At 39.7% G+C, this 23,471-nt stretch overlaps 1 protein-coding gene across 1 annotated transcript in view; it reads left to right on the top strand.

Annotated features, from left to right (window-relative positions):
• AGBL4 (ATP/GTP binding protein like 4) overlaps positions 1-23,471 on the top strand; it is a 1,364,734-nt gene that overhangs the window by 1,042,518 nt on the left and 298,745 nt on the right. Inside the window, exon 6 of the mRNA XM_034652232.1 lies at positions 2,156-2,195. Coding sequence (XP_034508123.1) covers positions 2,156-2,195 — 40 coding nt within the window. The remainder of the gene's footprint in view (positions 1-2,155; positions 2,196-23,471) is intronic.

Below are 23,471 nucleotides of genomic sequence, written 5' to 3'. Positions count from 1 at the left end.
TTCAGAGTGAGGATGTGTGTTCACAACGTAGGTCAGGGACATCTTAGAGTTGCATTGTTTATTTGAAAATGTCAGCTGGAATGAGTTATTAGCTGGCAGGAAAACAGTGATATTGATTGAGAAGTCCATGAGGGGACACAGATCTGCTTTAGGCTCATGAGAAGTCACTGAAGTAAGAGGTAGAGAGATCTTAAAGAGTTTTTGACTGGGACAGATCAAAGTTAAACAGAGGAAGAAGGAGGCCATGAGGGCAAGGAGATTTGAGACCAGGTCTTATGAGGAAAGGACATAGGACTGGGCATGTTTAGCCTGGAGAGAAGACATAGATCTGCAGATGTCCAAACTCTTGTCATGGGCTGACGCAGCTAGAAACAGTGACGTTGTCATAAGGAAGCTGCTTTTAACCCTGCCCAAAGGAGAGCTAACAAACTGATAAGAAGTAGTGAGTTCCCCATTTAAGAAAAGATGAAACATGCAGTTCATACAACTGGTGGGGCCATCGCAGAGGGGATTCCTGTCCTGACAGCAGGTCAAACTCAATAACCTTTGAGCTCGAAGTATTCATGATTCGGTTTTTCTCTAAGATTGATTTATTTGAGAGAGTGCACATGAGTGTGGGGAGAGGCAAAAGGAGAGAGAGAATTCAAGCAGACTCCTGCTGAGCATGGAGCCCAACACGTGGCTCCATCCCAGGACCCTGAGATCATGACCTGAGCTGGAATCGAGAGTCGGCCCCTTAACTGACTGAGCCACCCAGGTACCCCCCAAGTATCCGTAATTCTATGAAAAAGGAAAAAAATAGCTAATATAAACCAAGGATCACATGGACTATAGTAATAACAATGGCATCAATACTGTGTCTTTTTATTGAGCACCTATCATAATGATTTACGCATATTTTGGGCTTTCAAGGCAGCATTAGAACTGACTGAATTCTAATCTTGACCCTGACATTTAATGAAGATGTTGCCTTGAGCAGATAATTTCCCTCTCTGAATCTCATGTAATACTAACCCCGCAGGATTTCCAAGAGTACGAAAAGAAATGACGTGTCAAAGCACCTGGTACTGTGCCTGGCCTATGGTTGTTGCCCAAAAAATGTTGCTGCCTTCCCGTTTCTGCTTAAGCAGAATTCCAGGCAGCTGTTCTCCATTCTTGAAGAGAGGCAAGATAGAGTGGGAAATGCAGATAAGATGAAATATGGCAAAGAATCCATTAGAAGAAATACCAGATAATCAGAAGCTCCTGTAATATGTTGCCTAGAACAGTGGTTCTCAAAGTGGAGTTTGTTTGAACCCCTTTTGAGAAAAAAAAATACAGATTTCCAGGACTATTTATGGAAAGTCAAGTGTAGAAAAGAGAAAGAAGTAATCTGGGGCTTAAGGAATCCTGACTGAAGTCTCTAGGAGAGTTGCTCACTGCCCCATCCCCAGCCTCCAATACCCACTTCCCCATCCGCAGGTTTCCATAACATCCAATTCAGGACAGAGCCTCCCTGTAGGTATGCTGTGATGTGGGGCAAGCCTACTGAGATATTGGTCCCTCAGCCTTTGGGTTAGCCAGGGCCAGTTGCCTCCAAACACAAGCAGCCTCATCCATATGGCCCAGTGTGCCAGACAGGTATTTGCTATGATTGTTGTATGGTACAAAGAGATGAGGATTCAATTAGAAAGAAATGGTTTGATCATCAGTAATTAAAATTGTCATAGCATTACTGAGCAAATTAAAAAAATAAACCAGCCAAGGAATATCTCGGTTAGAAAGGAATATAAGGAGGGTGACAGTGACATAAGAACCCAAGGCAAAGAGGATTGCCAGGATATGAGACACTTAACCAGTGTGGCCAGTGTGAACAAAGACTATCTGGTACAGAAGAATAAGCCTATAGCCTTTCCCTAAATATGGTATAGGTTTGACTGGAAGACCTCTAAGGCCTCTCACTTCTGACCATCCAAGGATGAACAAAAAGGCCATCCAATCCCTTTGTCTCTAGGGTGCAATGCCTCTGTGCAGAATTGTGAGTGAATGCCATGTTCTCCACCTTATACCCTGCTCTGTGTGTCTGAACATCCCTTTTGCATGTCCTCCCTGAGCTGCTAAGCACAGTTTGGCTCTGGCTCAATTCAGTGATCTCACAGTATGTTTTCTTTTGCAGCAACAGCGGCAGCTTGACCTCCTGACAATAACCAGCCCCGGTGAGTAGGTGCGGCCGTTCTGCTTTGGCTTTTTCCTTATTTCCCAGAGCGATGCCTGGTGGCCTAGCCAAATGCAATTCCTGCCCTCCTCCTTTGACTCCCTGGATGAACAGCAGAATTCTTGGCGCCATGAATAACCCTTCTCCCTCCATCCTCTGCCCCTTGGCAGTTTTTTTTCCCTCCCTCCCAGCTCTGTGCTGCCTCCTCTTGACGCTGCAGATGGCAGGGCTGATACTCTGATGTTGCTGCGTATTCCAGGGCCAAGTTCTCCCCAGATCATTCGATAAACTCAAGTGTCAAGGAATTGTCCTGGTCTCATGAGAAATAAATTTTGAAATCATGGGGAACAGGCAAATTGCCTGGCAGGGGGCATGGAATGGAGGAAGGATGGCTCATGAGGAGGGACTAGTCTGAGAAAGTGACCAGATTTGGTCTTCTGCACTCAGGGTCAGAATAACTCTTGTCTCTTGTTTAGGGGAAAGACAAGTTCCCTAACAAAGCTGTGGCCATGGTATTAAAAGGTCCCTTCTTCCCCCTAAGCTTGGCATCTAGCCTAGAGAGTGGTTGAGTAGTTTAATCCTGCCAGAGAGGTATTTTATTTTGGTTTGGGAACTTGGGACAAAACTGGCCAACAAGAGGTGCTATTCTCTTTTGGGATCCACGAGGATGGCGATGCCGGCAGGGTTAGTGAGCATTCAAGAATGGGTGTTGTGGGTCATCTTCATCTGTTCAAAATATTTAACAGCCCTGGTGACCCCCTGCTGTGCTAGGCATTAACACTTTGGTTACTGGACTGTGGGGAGATAGGATCCTGGGGGAGGGGCAAGTGTGGCAGAATGGTCACATGGCAGGGTTGGGGGCTCTAAGAGTGGCTAATTACTGATAAACATGGAGGTCATTTCAACATGTTTGCGTCCAGTACGGCCGTACCATGTTATTTCTGCCTTTTACCAAGCTTGCCGTGCTGTATCTGCGTGCCAGATGGCTCACTTACAAAGAGATTGAGAAATTGCCCTGTGCAGTCACTGTCTTAGCACAAACACTAGTTCATCTGGTCTCCGTCACTGAGGTATAAGACAGTGACTACAAATGTAAGTTGGATCTACCGAGTTCAGGTGACCTTACTGTATTTCCACCTGATAGAGCTTTTGGAACTTGGGACTTTAGAAGAACAGAAATGAAGTGGTTTGAAAAATGCTTCATCTGTTCTGTAGATGAGCTGTGTTTAATATATATATGATTAACATATGTAGAAATTCCAAATCATGGGCTAACATAACAAGATTGACCCACTCCTGTGACCTACCAATCCCTCCCCACTAAGGTGTTGGTGAGGATTATCTTTGTCCTGTCCCGTTTGGTTTCCGTCCTTTGTAATTGTGTACTCTCCTACTCCACATATGCTGACCTAGATTGCCTGCTTCCACATTCCAGTCTCATCTGGTCACACCCTGATATGATGCTGATGTATAAATTGGAGGGAGTTCTCGATATGTCTTCAGACCCTGTTTACTGGAGTTCTTTTGTACTAGCTCTTTCTGTTCCTAATTGCTGCTGCATAAATTCAAGCAGAGTAATGGTGACTCTAAGTGTATTCCTTCTGAAGAGCTGTGGAACTGCAAAATGCTAAGCGCTGCCAGAGTTTGGAATGGTTTATAATTTTGCCTACTTTTAGATGTGAAAAAATACCTCCTGGGTCAAAGTTCCCAAAAGGTGTGCTGTGGTGTACTGGTGTACTGCAGATAGGTGGCCTTTGTGTGATATTGTAAGATATGCACTTGTGAGATATTAATCCACTTACCTCTCAGGGACACAGGTAGGACCTGGACAGCTGGAGCCCCCAAGGTGGTAACCTCACTCCAGTGTGTCAGACAAATATCCGCTTGTGCCATGTATTATCATGTGCCGTATATTACCATTTGTACTGTCTACGCCAGAGAGTCCCCTATTTAAAAAAATTGATAAATCTAGTTGAGACTCTTCTATACTCTTATCTGTTGGCAACTTTCTTCCTTTACCGTATAAGTAACCACTATAATAAATTCTGTTTTTTCCATACACACACACACAAATAAAATAGGTGTAACTGGTATTTTTTTACAAATTCCTCTAAATGATGTCACACTGTAAATGGCATTCTGTGACTTTCCCCCTAATCATTATTATATTGTAGAGATTGATTCAGGTAGATTCATGTACCTCTGGTTTATTCATTTTAACTGCTATATAGTATTTCACATATGATTACATCACAATTTATTTATCCACTTTATTGATCATAATTTAGGCTATTCCCAGGTTTTTTAAATAATTTCTTACAATTGCAAGCAATGCTACTAAGAGCATTTTTGTGCCTGTCTCCTTGTGTATAAGGGCATATAGTTAGGAGAGGAATCATTGACTATATGCATCTTCAAATTTACTATGTAATGGCCAATTATTTTCTAAGGTAGTTGAACAAATATCCTTCCAGCAGCAAAGTATACGGGTTTCCACTTCCTTGAATTCTCAATGCTTGGAATTGTCAGACTTACAAAATTTTACCTGTCATCCTGATAAATATGAAATGATATCCCTTTGTTTTTATATTTGTTTCCNAGGGTTTCCACTTCCTTGAATCCTCAATACTTGGAATTGTCAGACTTACAAAATTTTTTTTTTTAAAGATTTTATTTATTTATTTGACAGAGATAGAGACAGCTAGCGAGAGAGGGAACACAAGCAGGGGGAGTGGGAGAGGAAGAAGCAGGCTCATAGCAGAGGAGCCTGATGTGGGGCTCAAACCCATAACGTGGGATCACGCCCTGAGCCAAAGGCAGACGCTTAACCGCTGTGCCACCCAGGCGCCCCCAGACTTACAAAATTTTACCTGTCATCCTGATAAATATGAAATGATATCCCTTTGTTTTTATATTTGTTTCCCTGATTACTGATAGGGTTGAGTGTCTTTTCATATGTTTATTGACCACTTTGGTTTCTTCTTTGTTGAATTGACTTTTCATATCCTTTTTCCGTTTTCCATCGGGTTGTCATTTCTTTTTTTAGTTTATAGTTCTTTATTATTCTGAATATCAATACTTTGTCACTTATATGCATTGCAAATATCTTCTCCCAGACTGTGGCTTGTGTGGGTGGTTTTTTAAATTAATACTGTACTTTTACGTGGAAGATTTTAAAAACTTTAATGGGTTTAAATTAATTAATCTCTTGCTTTATGAGCTTTGCTTTTGTGACTTGTTTAAGAAATCTTTCCCTACCCGGTTATCATAGTCTTCTGTACTTATTTCTAAGAATTGTCAAGTTTTGTGTCATACTTTGGTCTTTATCTCATTTAGTACTGAACTTTGTGCATAATATGACTTAGGGATTTAATGTTTTGTTTACATATGGATAGCCCATTGTCTCAGCACCATACAACAACTAGTACATCCTTTCTCCCACTTATTGGCAATTATATATCTGTCATATAGCAATTTTCCTATGTATAGAATCTGTTTCTGAGCTCTCTGTATTATTCCATTGGTCTACCACACTTATTCTGCATTAACTCCATACTGTCTTATTTATAATAAATCTTAATTTTAATATTATCTTTATAATTACTAGGGAGATAGCCTTCTCCCTTTTCCTTTTGTGATAACCTTTGGAAACACTGTCACCTGTTTTTTTTTTAATAATATCTAATAATCCACATATTGTGACAGGTGAATTTAATCTATTTATATTTATTATAATTACTGGTATATTTGCATAAATACCTACCACCATATTTGTGCTATCATTCATTTCCTTTTTCTTTTCTCTTCTCCTGCCTTTTTTGGTATTATGTTTTATATATTACCTGCCTTCCCCCCTCTCCATCTATAGATTTGGATGCTATTGATTTTATTTCTATCCTAAACTGGTTACTCTTTGGATGTACATTTGATGATACATTTTCTTACAAAATCTACAGCCTTTGACAAAACTAGCCTTCATAATAAGTGGAATAAAAGATGGACTAGTTGAGGCACCTGGCTGGCTCAGTTAATAGAGTATGTGATTCTTGATGTCGGGTCAGGGTCATGAGTTCAAGCCCAACATTGGGGGTAGAGATTACTCAAAAAAATAAACTGTTAAAAAAAAAAGATAAACTAGTTGTTGTATGGTGCTGAGACAATGGGTTTTTCATATGTAAACATGTTTTAACCACCTATTGAACACTGCCCCCTTACCACCTTGTTATTATTATTTAGACTTTTAAGTGGAACTTAAAAGTTAAACTTTTGCAAAAAAGAAAAACAATGAATTAGTAATAGCATTGAGCTAATTTACTTTTCCTACATAGCTTATGATGTTTTGTGTTCTCCTGTTTATTATATTCCAAGATTTCCTGTGTTACCTTATTAAAGTAAATCCTTTAATAGCTATAGTGAGAGTCCATGGGAAATCCTCTTAATCTATATATGTCCTTATTTTGACTTCCTCTGGAATAATAGTTTGGCTAGGTATAAATTTTAGTTTGAGGAAGACTTTCCTTTGTACTTTGAAGATTTTTAAAGATTGCTTTCTGACATACATAGTTGCTGATGAGAAGTCTTCCATTATTTGTTTTTGACAACTTATCTTCTTTTTGATAGGTTCCAAGATGTTTTTTAATCTTAACATTCCGTTTTTTTCACTTTAATGTATGTAGGTGTGAATTTATTTCTATTTACCCTGCTTGGTACTCTGAATATACTCTGAATATTGCTTTTCCCTCATTCGTCAGACTCTCTTCTTCAAGAATTTCTATTAGATGACTGTTGGATTCTCTCAAGTGGCCCTCCATGGCTGTTAACTGATATTTCATAATTTTTTATAATCTTGTCTTACTGCACTGATTCTGAGGTCCCTACAAGTAACTTGCATTTATAAATTCACTTTTCAACCATGTCTAGTCTAGACTTTTTTCCCTGTCTTTTTCAATATTTCAATGACTATATATTTTTAATTTCCAAGATTTCTAATTTTGTTCATATCCACCTGTTCTTGTTTTATTTCTGCCTATTCTGTTTCATAATTTCTTATTCTGTTTTAATGCCTTCATTTGTTTCTCTGTACATCCTCAATATGCTTATTTTAAAACCTCTGACTGTTCTATAAAATAAGTTTCATCTGGAGAGAGTTCAAGTTATAATTGTTAATTTTGTTTAGTATCATTTTTAGCATTTAATTTCTTCATGCATTTTGAAATTTTAATTTGTAAGATCACTTTGAGAAGGAAGTTTTCCGGTTTTCTCTTTCCTCATCCCCGACCCCCCACCCCCAAATCCCCGCTGTGCTTGCATCTCCCTGTGTGGTGGTTTTTGTTGTTAACTCGACCCACATCTTCAGTATTGGACCTGGTAAATAATGGGGATATACTAGATCTAGTGACAAATGTCAGCAGAATAGCTTGGCATGGCTTCTGTTTTCTGTGTCTATATCCCTCACCTCTCTAGGCCTATAGTACACAGGGGCTGTCAGAAAGGGGCAGCAACCCTTTATTTCCCCCCTAGTATCCTTTCAGGACATGAGAGCCCCACCCTAGGGCTCTAAGCAGATCTTGTTTCTGATCCTCATGTTCCAGAGTACTTTTAGTCTCTGTTTTCTCATAGGAGGCAAACTTCAGCTGCTACTTCCTGCTTATGTGTTCAGATATCAGCAAGCAAGTAGCCTTGGGACAACTTACCTTTTACATTTCTGTACATTTCAGCTTTGTGGGGATATCCCTCTCACAACAGAGCCCAAATATATATTTTCATTTCTTTGTTCATATGGTATCCAATATTACTATTTGATGGGAATGAACAGGCTTATTGAAGCATGAACTTATTTAGCCAGTTGACCCAAAATCCATCTATAGTTTCTTCTTTACTTTTTAGAAAGTTTATTCTATAACCTCTTCAGTAAAAGGAAGACAGTATGAAGAAATATTTTTCTTCTATCCAAGTAAAACCCCTAACTACCAGACTGACTGAGAAGAGAGATTGTTATTTTTGCACATGTATATACAAATATATATGTAATTTTTAAAAAATTCAGATAATACTATATAAACTGTTTTATTTGAATGTAGTATGAACATTTCTGAATGTTATTAAGTATTCTCTAAGAGTAAATTTCATATAGTTGAAAAGCATTCTGTTGTAACTCTGCTGTTGTATATTAAATTGTACCCAATTATTTAATTATAAATAACACCAAAGTAAATATTCTTGTATATAGACCTTTGTATACATTTCTAATTACCTGTTTAGGAAAAATACCTAGAATGAGAATTACTGTGGAAAGGTATACATAGTTCACTAGTCATGACAAGCTACATTACACTGAAGTAAAAATGGACATCAAAATTGCAGAAGCTTAAAAAACAAAGGCTTATTTCTCACTTTTGGAACATGTCCCTAATGGATTAGAGTCAACTCTGCTTTACATGACCTTTACTCTAGCACCCAGACCAAGCATTCTCTGTTTGGAACATAGCTGAGTGTTGTAGTTTGGGTTCCCTAAGAAGAAGACCTTGAGACAAAGATTTCAGTGCAAGACATTTATTTGGGAGATAATCCCAGAGACCTTGGAAAGAAAAGCAAAGAAGCAATGCAGGAAAAAAAGAAAGCCAAGAAAGTTTCATTATCAAGCAAACTACCACTAAAGGCAACTGGAACGTAATCAAACTGGGGAACCCTGGAAGTCAGTGTGGAAAATAAGCCTCAGAGGTATTCCTCCAAAGGACAAAGGAGTGAGAATGAGAATGGGTGTGTTAATTCCCTGGCACTTCCAATCTGCTCAGAGTACGGACATAGCAGATTCCAGTGGCCAAAGAAAGCTCTCAGGATAGAGTTGCATAAAGAAGTGCCAGGGGAATATGTGAGATTGCAGCACCTGCCATCTGGGTCTCCATAGCAGAGGGAAAAGGGAGAGATGGTGAGCCATGTACATGTTCTTTAAAAGATTTGGAAGGAGTCACTTCTGCCTCTATTTCCTTGTTCAAAGCAAGTCATATGACAACTCCTAAATTCAGCAGGGTGGAGATGTAGACTCTTCCCACAGGGAAGGGGACTGCAGTGAGGAGAACTAGAATAATTGGCAATGATTTCTTAATCATACTTCTACTAAGATTTTCATGTTCCCATCATCAAGTTAAAAGTGCTGGTCATACCTTTTTTTTAAAAAAAAATGTTTTTATGGAGATATAATTCACATGCCATCAAATCCATCTTTTAAATGCATCATTTAGTGGTTTTCAGTATATTCACAGAGTTGTGTAACCATCATCACTAATTTGAGAACATGATCACCACCCCAAAAAGAAACTCTGTTAACGATCACTCCCTATTTCTGCCTTCCCCCATGCTCTGGAAACCACTAATCTACTTTCTGTCTTTCTGGATTTGCCTATTCTGGACATTTCATATAAATAGAATTGTACAATATACTGCCTTTCTTGACTGGATTTTTCCACTTAGTGTAATATTTTCAAGTTCATCCATATTGTAGCATGCATCAGTACTTCATTCTTTTTTATTGCTGAATAATATTTCATTGTATGGATATACCACAATTTATTCATCTCTTGATGGATATTTCATTTGTTTCCATTTTTGTCTATTATGAATAATGCTGCTATAAGCATTTGTGTATAAGTCTTTGTGTAGACATATGTTTTTAGTTCTCTTGGGTATAATCCTTAGGAATAGAATTGTTGGGTCATATGGTAAATGTTAGGATATACATTTTGAGGAACTGCCAAACTGTTTTCCAAAATAGCTGTACCATTTTCCATTCTTATCAGCAATGTAGGGCACATCCAATTTCTGCACATCCTCTCTGACACTTGTTATTATCTGTCTCTTGATTCTAGTCATCGTAGTGGGTGTGAAGTGGCATCTCATTGTAGTTTTGATTTCCATGTCCCTAATGACGAGTGACGTTGAGCATATTTTCATGTCCTTTTTGGCCATTTAAATATCTTCTTTGGAGAAATGTTTAGGCAAATTATTTTTCCTCACTCATTTTAATTAAGTTATATTAGTTTTGTTATTATTGAATTTTAAGAGTTTTAAAATATATATTCTGAATACAAGGTCTTTTATCAGATATATGATTCACAAATATTTTTTCCTATTCCATGGGTTGTCTTTTCACCTACCTGATGTTCTTTTGAGCAAAAAAAAAGTTTTTAACTGTGATGAAGTTCAATTTACCCATTTTTTTTTCTTTTTGTTACTTCTATTTTTGTGATATCTTGGAAAACATTACCTAACCCAAGGTCACAAAGATGTACTCTTGAGAGTTAATTTTTTTATATGATGTGAGGTAGGAGTCCAGCTTACCTCTTTTGAATGTGTTCAGTTTTCCCAGCAACAGTTGTTGAAAAGACTTTCCCCTGTTGGATTATCCTGGTGCTCTTCTCAAATTGTCATAGCTCTTTGATGGTATAGACTAAAAAGGCAGCATTTAGGAAGTATCTAAATAGTGGCACTCAGTGCCAGAGCTGTGTTAAGTGCTTTGCATATATTTTTTACATAATTTTCCCAACTGTCCCATCAGACAGGTATCACCATTTCTCTTTCACAGATGAAAAATGAAGGTGCTGCACAATTACGTGACTTGCCCACTTGAACACAGTTAACAAGTGATGGAGTCAGGATTCAAATCCAGATCTGTCTGACTCTGAATCCTTTGCCTTTTCTGCTACTGCTACATATAAATATTACTTCACTTGTGATATTGGCCCATGGAGTCTTCTTTCCCAGACAGGATTCAGGTTGACCCACTTCTCTGGGGATAAGGAAAGTCTTGCTTGTTAGTGATGTCACAGTCACTGGGGCTTTCCCACTAACTAGGCTATGTCCTGAAGAGACAATTGATTTCCTAAGATAACATAGGAACCTCCAGAAAGAAATCACTGCTAGATCTGTTTCTGATTCGAAACATCCTAAGGTTGGTTTGGGTTTTGGGGGTTATGGGGGGGGTTGTTTTTTATCACCTCTTAACCTTGTTAAAGCAGTACCTATGCTGAATGGCGATAGACTGGAGATGCTGACCATTACAAGACAACTTTGAACTTGGTCTCCAGTTAAAGTCCCACATGATGTAAACTCAGCCTCTCTGGAAAATAAAGGAACAAGAGAGGCCAAACTAGCCCCTGTTAAGTGCCTCTGGCCATTTTTAGAGCCAACAGAAGGCCTGTGGAACCAGTCCAAAGTGGCCAGGACCAGGAGTGAAGCCAAGCCAGATGACTCCTGGCTCACTGCCAGAAGGTTAGCAACACAGTGGAAATGCATAGAGCGGTTGGTTCAAAAAAATGCATACACGTCATTAAAACAACTTTAAAGAGATTTTTTTAAGAAGAAAAATAAATTACTCCTAGTCTTACAGCCTTAGCACAATACAAAACCTAATTCTATTTATACATTTTCCCTTTCAGTTCTTGTCTATATGCAGAAACATATTTACATAATTGCAATCACAGTAAGTTTTTATATACATCTTTTTTCACTTAACATTATTTCATAAACAATCTTCATGTTGCTATGTAGTTTACATACTTACCATCTTTTTATAATAACTTTCTCTATTAAAAAATTGCACATGCCCATAGTGCAAATTTTGAAAGACACAGAGAAGTTATAAAGATGAAAATATCAGTTATCTCCCAGAGGCAATCACTATTTAATATTTTAACACATTTACTTCTTTGCCTTTTTTTCTATGCATGTATAATTTTGTTTTACATAGTTTAGATCATGTAGAATATAAAATTTTATCCTGATTTTGCACTTAATATTACAAGAAAAATATTTCCCCATGCCAATAATGTTGTATATTTAACTTAAACTCTAGTTTCTCAATGTTATGAATAATTTATAAACCTTTGTGTATATATTTTTCTCTACATTTTAGGTTATTGTCTTAAGATATATTACTAGGGATTGAATTACTACATCCATGAGCATTTTAAAGGCATACTTATTTTTAAAAGTTCTAGTATTTTCCATCTTTTATATACAGTCTGATTTACAAAAATCTGCATCCTATTGTTGTGCATTCATGTTATTTCCAGATGTTTTCTCTTATAAATAACTCTACCATAAAACTATTTGTGAAAAAGCTTTTTACTTCTTTTATATAAGTTTTATATCTGGATATTTTAGAAGTAGAATTTATGGCCCAGAGAGCACTAATGTTTAAGGAATTATTGTGCCTTGTTACCAGCTCAGTTTCCAGAAAGTTTGTATCAATTTACACTCCCAACTCCATTCCCCAACCTCCATCTCTCATGTCAACAAGGAAAAACAACAGCATTGGGTGCCACTCAGAAGATTTATTAAATTAAGTAAAATAATTTTAGAAACATATAAAGGCAAGGAGAAACATGTTTTGTTTATTCTCATGGTCCCTGCGAGACAAACTGAGTGGTATGTTCCTAGGTTCTTTGTCCTGGGAAACCTATTACAGATGCCATACCCCAGGACTCAGGTGAGAAGGTTGATGGGAAGGGATCAAGGATCCCATTTTGGAACATCCTAGTGGGTGAGCTGAGCTCTGGGGAGGGGAATTGGAGGTGGGGCACCCAAAGGACCATAGCTGATCAGTATGAGGTAGGTCAGAACAGGAAGGAGCTGGTAAGACCTTGGCCATCAGACTGAATGCAGGCCCTAGGCCTAGACAAACTGTAATTCAAGGCATGCACGGTAAAATTAAGGCACAGGAACTGTGTCATTAGGAGTCCTTAATCACAACCTAAATTAGTTTAGGTGAAAAATAGGCAATTCATTGGTTCATGTGAATAGATAATCTAGATAATCCAGAAATAAGGTAACCTTGTGCATATTGATGTAGGGCTCATAGGACCCAGTCTGTTTTCGTCCTTCTCTTAACTCCACTTGTTGACTGCTTTCCCAGGCCATGTGTGGTCTCGAGATGGCTGTAGAAGCTGCAAAATTTATATTCTCCCCAATTCTAGTCTAATTGGAAAAATCAAGAGACTCTCACCCAGAAGTCCCAGCAGAATCTCTATTGCTTCTCATTTTGTGATTATGTCATTATGAGCTGACTCTGAACAAGTACCTGTGTCCAGGGAAATCCACTGTGCTGATTGGCTGAGAGTTGAGTTATAAGCATCATCCATGAAATTGGGTGATAAATTGGGCCCTGGCATTAACTAATGGCCCAAGATCACGTGAATTTTTGCAATGATTATCCCTGTGGCTACATTAAACCAAGTGTATGAATTGTGAGGTCTGAGAGCAGAGAAAGCATTGATCTGTTCTGCAGCAAACCTTCTATTGAAAGAGCAAGGCCCACCTGAGTCTCTATGGCTAGAATCTCTGTGCTGGGACAGGACCCATTACCCGGTGAATAGTATAGACATTTTAATAATATTAATTTTCTCAATACAAGAACATAGGGTCTTTCCATTTATTTGTGTCTTTTACAATTTCTTTTTAAAATATTTTATTTATTTATAAGAGAGAAAGAGAGAGGAGAGAGAACAAGTCGGGGGGTAGAGGGAGAAGCAGACTGCCTGCTGGGCAGGGAGCCCAACAAGGGGCTCAGTCCCAGAACCCTGGGATCATGATCTGAGCTGAAGGCAGACACTTAACCAACCAAGCCACCCGGACACCCCTTTTACAATTTCTTTCATCATTGTCTTAAACATTACAGTGTACAGATTTTCACCTTAGGTAAATTTATTCTAAGCATTTTACTGGCTTTGATGCTATTGTGAATAGGATTGTTTTATTTCTCTTTAAGATAGTTAGTTGTTGGTGTATAGAAATGCAACGGATTTGTGTGTGTCGATTTTGTATCCTGTGACTCTACTGAATTTGTTTTTTAGTTCTAACAGCGGTATGGTGGAGCCCTTAGGGTTTTCTCTATATAAGATCGTGTTATCTTCAAACAGAAACAGTTTTATTTCTTCCTTTCCAACTCAGATCCCCTTCACGTGTTTTCTGTTACCAACTGCTCTGACTAGGACTTCCAATACTATAGTGAATATGTGTGGTAAGGGTGGACGTCCTTGTCTTGCTCCTGATATCAGAGAGAAAGCTACCAACCTTTCACTGTTGAATATGACGTTAGATGGGGGTTTGTCATATACGGCTTTATTATGTTGAGGTATACACTTTTTAAAAGATTTATTTATTTGTTTGTTTATTTGAGAGAGAAAGGGAGGGGAGCAGAGAGAGAGAGGGAGAAGGAGAGAATCAGACTCCCTGCTGAGTGCACTGCCTGATGTGGGGCTTGATCTCATAACCCTGAGATCATGACCTGAGCCGAATGCTTAAGTGACTGAGCCACCCAGGTGCCCTGAGGTATATTCTTTTTATACCCAGTATTTTTTAGAGTTTTTGTCATGTGAGGATGTCGAATTTTGTTAAATTTTTTTTCTGCATCCGTTGAGAGGATCATATGGTTTTATCCTTCTTTCTATTAATGAGGTGTATTATGTTTCTGATCTGAGTATGTTGAACCATCCTTGCATCCCAGAGATAAATCCCATTTGATCATGGTGGATGGTTCTTTTAATGTGCTGTTGAATTCCATTTGCTAGTATTTTGTTGAGAATTTTTACATTTACATTCGTTAGAGATATTGGCCTGTAGTTCTCTTTTCTTGTAGTCTCCTTCTCTGGCTTTGGTATCAGGTTAATGTTGGCCTCATAAAATGAATTTGGGAATGTTCCCTTTCCTCATTTTTTGGTAAGAGTTTGAGGGGATTGGCATTTATTCTTCTTTAAATGTTTGTAGAATTCACCAGTGAAACTTTCTGGTCTTGGCTCCTCTTCATTGGGAGGTTTTGGATTACTGCTTCAATCTTCTTAGTCATCATTGGTCTGTTCAGATTTTTTGTTTCTTTGCAACTTATTCCCAGTAGATTGTGTGTTTCTAGGAATTTATCAATTTCTTGTAGGTTATCCAATTTATTGGCATATAGTTGTTCATAGTAAGAAGTATTTTAATCTGACAGAAATTAACACAAAAGCAGGCATACGCTCTGTGCACTTTTTCTTCATTTGTTTTCCTATTTATTTGTTGTACATGTGCAGAACAGCAGGGTACGTCTGAAAGAGCAAGGGATTTTGTATTACACACGTACATTATGTGCTCAAATCCTACCTCTTCCACTTGATTTGACCTTAGGAAACTCTATTAGCTTTTTTGTGCCTTACTTCCATTCTACCATCTCTAAAAGAGCAGGATGATAACAATACTTACTAGAATTTTGTAAAAGATTAGATGTGATCTATATAAAGTAGCTAGCATAATAAAGTATATAGGCCACGGTAGATTTTAAATACATAGCTGTTATTGTGATTGAGCTGTTTGTGACAAATTGCCCAAACCTTAGCACTTTCAAATGACAATAAATGTTTATTATCCTACAATTTGTGTGGTTCAGGAATCCACAAGCAGCTTTGCTGGATTGTTTTGACTCAGGGTCTCTCATGAAGTTTCAGTTAAGATGTCAGCCAAGGCTGTGGTTATCTGAAGACTGGAGGATCATCTTTCAAGAATGGCAAGTTGCTGCTGCCATTTGATGGGAGGCCTCAGTTCCTTGCCGCACAGACTTCTTTATAGGGCTGCCTAATAAGACTCCTCACAATATGGCAGCTGACTTCCTTCAGAGTGACTAATCCAAGAGAGAACAAGGGAGAAGTTGCGATGTCTCTTATACAGGCTAGGAAGTCATATCCTGTCATTCTGTAATATCCTGTTAGTTACACAAGTTAGCCTATTTGCTGTGAGAGACAACTATACAAGGACATGAATGCCAGGAAGTGAGCATCATTCAGGGGCCATCATGGAAGCTGGCAACCAAAATGCTAATGATGATGATGATGATGAAGATTACCAGTGTTATGTCCTTTGTTCCTTTCAGACCCATTTATCTTTTATGATTCCTTCAAAGATTCTCCCCTTATTCCCAAGATATGTGAGTATTAGCCTGGCTTTTTAAGACTGGTAGAGGGTTCTGAGAAAAATATTGAGAGTTCTCTAGCTGCTATTTCTTCCATAAGTCAATAGCCTCATTTGTCCATCTGTGTCTTTCTATCCTAATATAGGCCTAAACTATGAGAACCCTTGCATTTGTCGTGAAAGTGAGAGATATTTTTGGCTCAATGGATTAAGGCAAGTAAGATCTCTCATTCAGGAAAAGAAAGTTGTGTGCCCCAATATCCAGTTCCCAGTTTATAACAGCCCTTTGCACTCTGGTAAATGGGTATTGGGCTGCTACGGAGTTGAGGCAAGGTGTGATCCAAGTACATGTGCTTAAAATTCCCAGAAACAAAGGACACAATGGCAGATCATAGAGGGTTGTACACATCTTTCATGCTCTGGTCTAAATCATCATCAATGAGACTGATGAGGATAAGGCTTAAGGAATGTGGGAGTTTGCTCTTAGCAAGATTTACTGACCTGCCATTACCAGTGCCTACTCAGAACTATTGAGACAAAAAAATAACGAGTCTCTATGACCAAAAAGAGAGAGAGAGAGCAGAAAAGAAAAAGAAAGAAATTCTAGGTAGCAGGCAGCAGAAATTTTGAGATTTGCTAGACCAGGGTTCAAATCTTACCTCTACCATTTACTCTTTATATGATTTTGGACAAAATTCAATCTCTTAGAGCTTCAGGTCTCCAATTCCTAAAATGGGACTAATAATAATGACCCTATAGGGTTGTTGTGAATATCAGATGAGATAAAGTAGCTAGCATGTATCAGAACCATGGAAAAGCTCGTGTTATTATGGGAAGTCCTTCTTTGAGGCTGGTCACCACAGATAACTGTTATTTTTTCCCACTAACCCAGCTTCAGCCTACTAGGTCATCCTCTGAAATGCCAGTGGGATCTGCATTTGGCACTTGGAGTGCTATTTCCTCCCCTCCAGATGACGGCTGACTCATTGTCATGTAAACCTGATAAACTTCTCTTTAGAAACTGAAAAAATAAGGGGGATCAGCCCAGCTGAGTTCCATTCTTGGATGGATGGCCAAATGTCCTTCAGAAGGCTTTTTTTTTTTTTTCTGGTAAAGATTATACAGAAGACTGGTTTGTTGAAGAAGAGTGTTTAATCAGAGCGGTGAAAGGAGAATTGGTGGGTTTTAGCTGTTTTTAGGGGAAGCAAAACTTGCTTTTTCCATATTAAGTGTCATTAAATTAGTTAGTGAAGAGAGCTCAGATCCAGCCTTAGGTGGTGCATTGGGAAGCATTTCATATCACTTTACTGTACTATCTTAGAGACCTGGGTCTGGTGACAACTCCCTCCCATGCTCTGGCCTCTGGCCACATCTTGTTCCCTAGAGTTAACCAACAGTGACTGTCTCAAACATATGTTCCTATTGTTCCCACCAACTCCTCTGCCCTGATTCTCTCTCTGCTTTTCTACTGCAAACGTCTGGATACTTCTTTCCTTCCTCCCTGAAGTTTCAGAGGAGGGACCACCTAACCATCTTCTCTTCCCTGGAGGCAATAACAGTGGCCACCATGATGACCACCACCACAACTGGCTTTGATATAGCATGTTACAGTATCAAGTGATTTTGCATCCAACACTTTGTTTAAACAACAAAACAACCCTAAGAAGTAGGCATCTTTATCTTAGAGAAATGATAGAATTTGCCTAAATTCACAAAAGCTTGTAGTTTTAAAAGTCAGAGTTTGAACCCAGGTTTTCTGACTCAACATCCAATGGACTTCTGACTTCTCAGCTACCTTCCTAATCACAGTGCTAGTTCATCCAGAGTTTGCAGAGATAGTAAAAGAAAACTGAATGAGAGAAGAAGTGTTAGGATAAGAAACAGTCACAGGGCCTGAAACAAAGGTCTGGATATGGGAAACTAGGCAGAAAGATCTGAACAAAAACAGACATGAAACCCACCTGCCATGGGTAACAAGCTAATTTATTAATCCAACATGTCATATCCACTGCCCCTGCCCTTACCTGACCATGAATCCAGAATGAACCTGGGATCTGGCAGATGGCAAGAGGGGCTTAGTGGCCTCAGTGGAAGGGATGGGAAGCTGGTGTGTCTGGGTCCTGGAATCAAGCAGGTCATCACTGCCTGTTGAGCTTAAAAATCCAACAGTAGGGTTCTCTGTAAAATCCTTCGTTTGTTCTGAAAGTATGGTCCCTGAATCACTTGTAACAAAGTTACCCAAGGTTCTATTTGATGTTTTAGCTAGTTAGTCCACTGAACTCTAGACCAGGGGCCACTGGAAGAGTGTTCTAACTATAGGAGGGGGCTGTGGTGCCAAAAGGTAAATATCAAAAACTGTTTTAAAGAATTATGCAATGATTGAACCAGAAAAGAGGGTATGGTGTGATTGTCAGCGTGGAATAGTGGGGGTCAGTGAAGGTGAGGAATGGCAGGTAAACCTGGGCAAACAAACGAGGGGTAGCCAGAGCAGTTCTACTCAAAGCATTGTCCACAGATGGGTGGTAGGATGTAAACTGTTTGTCCACAATGAGATAAATATAGAAATGGCGAGAAGTATTTAGAAACTTTAATAGCAATTTGACATTGCTGCAGCAACCATGTTCACAGTCAGTGGATGTTTCCAAAATGTCAGTTTGTGATGGATTAGAAATAGAGAAGCGCAGGTATAGGTGAATTCGGGAAACATCAGCCAACAAGTTTGTACAAGTGGTTTAGGTTCGCCAAAAATTTTAAGGCCAGTTTTTTTTTAAAGATGTTATATATTTATTTATTTTAGAGGGAGAGAGAGAGCATGTGAGCGGGGAAAGGGGCAGAGGGAGAGGGAGAGAAAGAATCCTACGCAGACTCTGCACTGAGCACAGAGCCTGACGAGGGGCTCCGTCCCATGACCCTGAGATCATGACCTGAGCTGAAACCAAAAGTCAGATGCATAACCAACTGAGCCACCCAGGTGCCCCAGTAAAGGCCAGTTTTCAATCACAAGACCTGCCACATAGTAGGGGCCTAGAAATGATTTAGAAATGAACTTAATAAAAAGGCCATTTTCCTCTTAGTTAGCTTTCAACCTGAGTAAGTCTTGTGAAGACTTCCCTTCCACCAGCCCAAAGTCTGAAGTACACTCCCGCCCGCTTCGTTGCGTTCCTTCCACATCTGGCTGTGCTGGGCGGGTTCAGCCTTTGCAGAAGCTGGGGTTCCCTCCCAGCCTACCTGGAGCCTAAGTGGTGTTGGTAAAGTTTAAACAACCCCATGTAGGGTGGTTGAAAAGCAATCTCCATTTCTTTTGAATAAGAAGAAAGAAAGGGAAAAAAAGACACCTCCCCCTTTCCTCCGCTTGCTCATTAGGATTCCGGGTTACAGTGGTGGTGCCTGGCCACTCTAATTGGATCTGTGCGCACACAGGTCTGTGCGGCTCCATTGAATGCTGACATTTCTAACTAACTGACCTTTTCAGGACCACTGGTACTCCCATAATGAGTGTGCAGCAGCATTGTGTGGACACAATACAGCAGACTTCACAGTGCCCAAAGAATGCAGGATTGAAAACTATTCAGAATTCCCAATCTCGAGTTAGCAAAATGAGAAAATTGGGTCCCAACATTCATCAGCGTGTTATTGTGCAGGTATCGATTTCAATGCCCTTTTATTTCTTTCAGAAAAAAAATGTTGTATTATAGAGGTCTAAATTAACTTTTGTTCTGTTATTTTTCCCCTGTACCTGTAAAAAGGTCAAATACATTCATAAGGCTGAGACAGATTTGCTGGATGGATATAAGCACTGAGATAGCAATCAACCTTCAAATAACCTTTAAGGAGACATGGTCTATTCCATGAACAATAATTGATGTACTCATTAAGGCCACAAAATTCTTCAGGACAGGAGAACAGTTATAGGTCCAGTGGCAAAATATGTCATTTAGAACAATGAGATAATGGCCCACATATTTGAAATTGTTGTGGTCTGTTCAGTGTCACTGGGACAGGAGGGAAGGGGACACGATGGGGAAGGAGAGCAGTGGTTTTCATACCATTGGGCAAGGACAACATAGTCTGGGCCCAGACAAGAGAGGACATGATTTCTGAGTGTCCCCTGGATCCACAGCAGAAAATTAGAATCTTTCTCTCCTTGTAAATGCAGAAAGAGCATAATAGATGTATCTGGGCCACTTCCTTCCCTGTGAGAAGCAGAGTATGGAGCAGGAAGTAGCCGCAAGTGGCAGCTTTTCTGATGAGACAGTACCAGCAGCAGGGGGCTATGTGGCCTTTCCTCCAGAGCCCCTCTGAAAATTACACACTTTTCCATTAATGTGTCTAATCCTGGAATCAGGCCACCACATTCTGTATTCGGCCAGTGTTTACGAGCACAGCTTACATGCCAGGTTCTGTGCTTGGTACCGAGAGGAATCTAAAAGACCAATCTAGTTTCATTTCTATTGAATTTGATTCAATTCAAGCCAGTAAATATTTCTTAAACATTTATTTTGTGTCAAGAATTAGGTATAAAGAGACAAATAGGACACAATCTCTATCCCTAAGGCATTCATAGTCCAGAACTCACTGTATTCCCTTTGAAGATGAGACGGGGAACTGATATTGAGGGTCTTGCATACATACATACTTGACTATGCTAGGTGCTATATATTTTATAATTGTCTAAATCCTAACTACCGTCCTGTGATGATAAATACTCTTACCCCATTGTGAAGAGGAAGCAGCTAAGGTTTAGACAGGTTGTGCGATTGTCTCAGAATCACCCGGGTTGTAAGTGGCTAAGCATGCTGGCTACAGTCTGGGCTTTTTTGCCTCCTTCCCTTGTGGAAGGGTCCTCTTTGACCTGATTTCATCTACTTACACTTGAGTGGAGAAGTTTCTGGTAGAGTAAGTCTTTTTACTGGTAACTTGCATGTGCAAAAGCATAACTACTTTTTTAATTAGGAGAAGAGCGGCACCATAATTGATGTGCTCATGCAGTCTGGGTAATTCTTTAGGAATACTCGGAAAGCAAATGGGCGTAGAGTATATTATCTACTTCAAGAGTAAAAAAAATATACATGACACACAGACTGCCATTCACTTATCTCATACCCATGTCATTGCTAAATCATCATGCTCAACTTCAATTCAGATTCAAAATCTCTCTATGCAGTGTTCTACCCAGCTACCGTCCAAACACTGAGATCTGCCGTGCGGTAAAACCTACCTGCTATACCTGAACCAGCCTAACTGCTTCATTATGCATATGAAGTAACCTGGGCCCAGAAAGGAGAAAGGACTTGCCTAAAGTCAGGAAATGAATGAGTGACAGTTAAAGGAGTTGCAGACCCAGCATTTACAAGTGCTGGTGGAATATTAGCCTGAAGCCTGAGACAGAGTGTCAGGGTCAGTGGGGAAGTAGGCAGGACTTAGTACTTGCTTCCTTTGATCTGTACGGGCTATTTGTGTCCTGCCACCCACCATTCATTTGACCTACAAACTTATTGAGCACTTGCCATGTGCCAGCACTGGGGAGACTCACAATAACCCAAATGTAGCAGGCCCTCCTTTTGTTAAGTACAAATTGCTATCTTCTATCACTTCCTAATGGGATACCAACGGAACTTTCATCTAAATAATGTACTTTGGGCCTGGGGTCCCCTGGTATCTCCCAGGCTGTGGGTCTCACACTGCTGATAACCAAAGAAGTTTATACCGCTGAAGCCAATACCATAATTATTACCATTTAACGGATGAACAAACTGAGCCACGGAAAGTGCAAGTCACTTACCCAAGGTTTCACAGCTGGTAGGTAACAAAGGCAGTTCAGCTCCAGAGTTTACCCTCAACCACCCTGCTCTATTTCTCATATAGGTGCTCTTAAGAATCAGGAAACTCTCAAAAGGCGGTTGTAGGAGGAATAAAGGTACAGTGCGAGCCGATTCAGCTACCCCGTGCATCTCAAAGGGTGGGAGGTGAAGAATTCCACACTTAGCTTTCACAAGGAGGGTGATCAATTCCTCCTGGACTTCACTTCAGGCTTTCCTACCTTCTCTGACTCCCACTCATGCAGGCACCTCTCCAATTCTCTCAGCCTGGTAACCACACCCTATTCCTTCAAAACAAACCTGCTCTCGGCTAGATTCCTACCAGTGTAACCGTGTGCTTTCGCTCAGGCTTCAGCCTGATGGCTGCTGCTATTCATGTTTGCTCCGTCCTTCCAGGCTCTGGAGGCAGACTGGGTCCCGGGTTGATGAGTAAAGGTAAATATGCGTCATTCCATTCCAGGTAAAGCCATGATCACTAAGAATTATATGAACTATGCATCCCTCAGTGACAAGCACTTTTCTCTGAGATGATACACCCTTATCCCCTGCCTTATTAGCATAGTTTTAGCCTTACTCTTTAGGACCACTCCGCTACTCTCCACATTGTTGTTCTGAGAAATATTCAGGTTCTTCTGCCCCTTCTGGGGACCAGCCCCTAATATAAGAAAAAAACACTAGCTGCAGGGTTTGCATCTTTACTACCCAAGGAGAGAGTCTCATACAGTGGTTCCCATGTGCTCACTTGCTCACTAAGAGATTATTTGTTTGTTTGCTTTAGTGCAAGTCTCCCTCTGATAGGAATGCAGAGGGAAGCGGGCACAAATGCGGGAAGGGATCATAAGGTGCCATCTCATCTTACCACGCACAGACGTGTCAGACATGCCCCTGCCGGCCTGCCCCGAGAAGAATGCAATCCACATTAGGTACAAATGTGTAAATGCATATAGGATGATAAAGGTGACAATCGTCTTAAATATAATGTACATTACAAGTGAAGAGGCAAGGGATCAACTCTTTTTGAAGGCAGGCGGAGAAAGCTTCAAGAGGAGGAAATACCAATTGGGTCTTAAAGGATGCACGGAAGTTAACACGGGTGAAAACATGGGCAGGAGGGGTGAAGAGAGGTTATTCGCAAAGAATGACTTTGCTATGAATTTGACTATTTTTAATACCTCACATAAGTGGAATCATATAGTATTTGTCTTTTTGTAAGTCGCTTATTTCGCTTAACATAATGTCCTCAAGATTCATTCATGTTGTAGTATTTGACAGGATTTCCTTGCTCAAAGGCTGAATAATATCCCATTGTATGTATATACCACATTTTGTTTATCCTTTCATCCATCAATGGACATTTGACTTGTTTCCACCTCTTGGCAGTTGTAAATAGTGCTTATGAACATGGGTGTGCAAATATCTCTTCAAGACCCAGCTTTTTGTTCTTTTGGATGTATGCTCAGAAATGGTACTGTTGAAGCATGAGAGACTATGGAGTCTGAGAAACAAACTGAGGGCTTCAGAGGGGA

This window comes from Ailuropoda melanoleuca, chromosome 2 (genome assembly GCF_002007445.2).
Source record: "Ailuropoda melanoleuca isolate Jingjing chromosome 2, ASM200744v2, whole genome shotgun sequence".
NCBI classification, from domain to species: Eukaryota; Metazoa; Chordata; class Mammalia; order Carnivora; family Ursidae; genus Ailuropoda; species Ailuropoda melanoleuca.
Note: the sequence above shows the minus strand (reverse complement) of the source record. Positions and strands in the feature narration are given on the sequence as shown.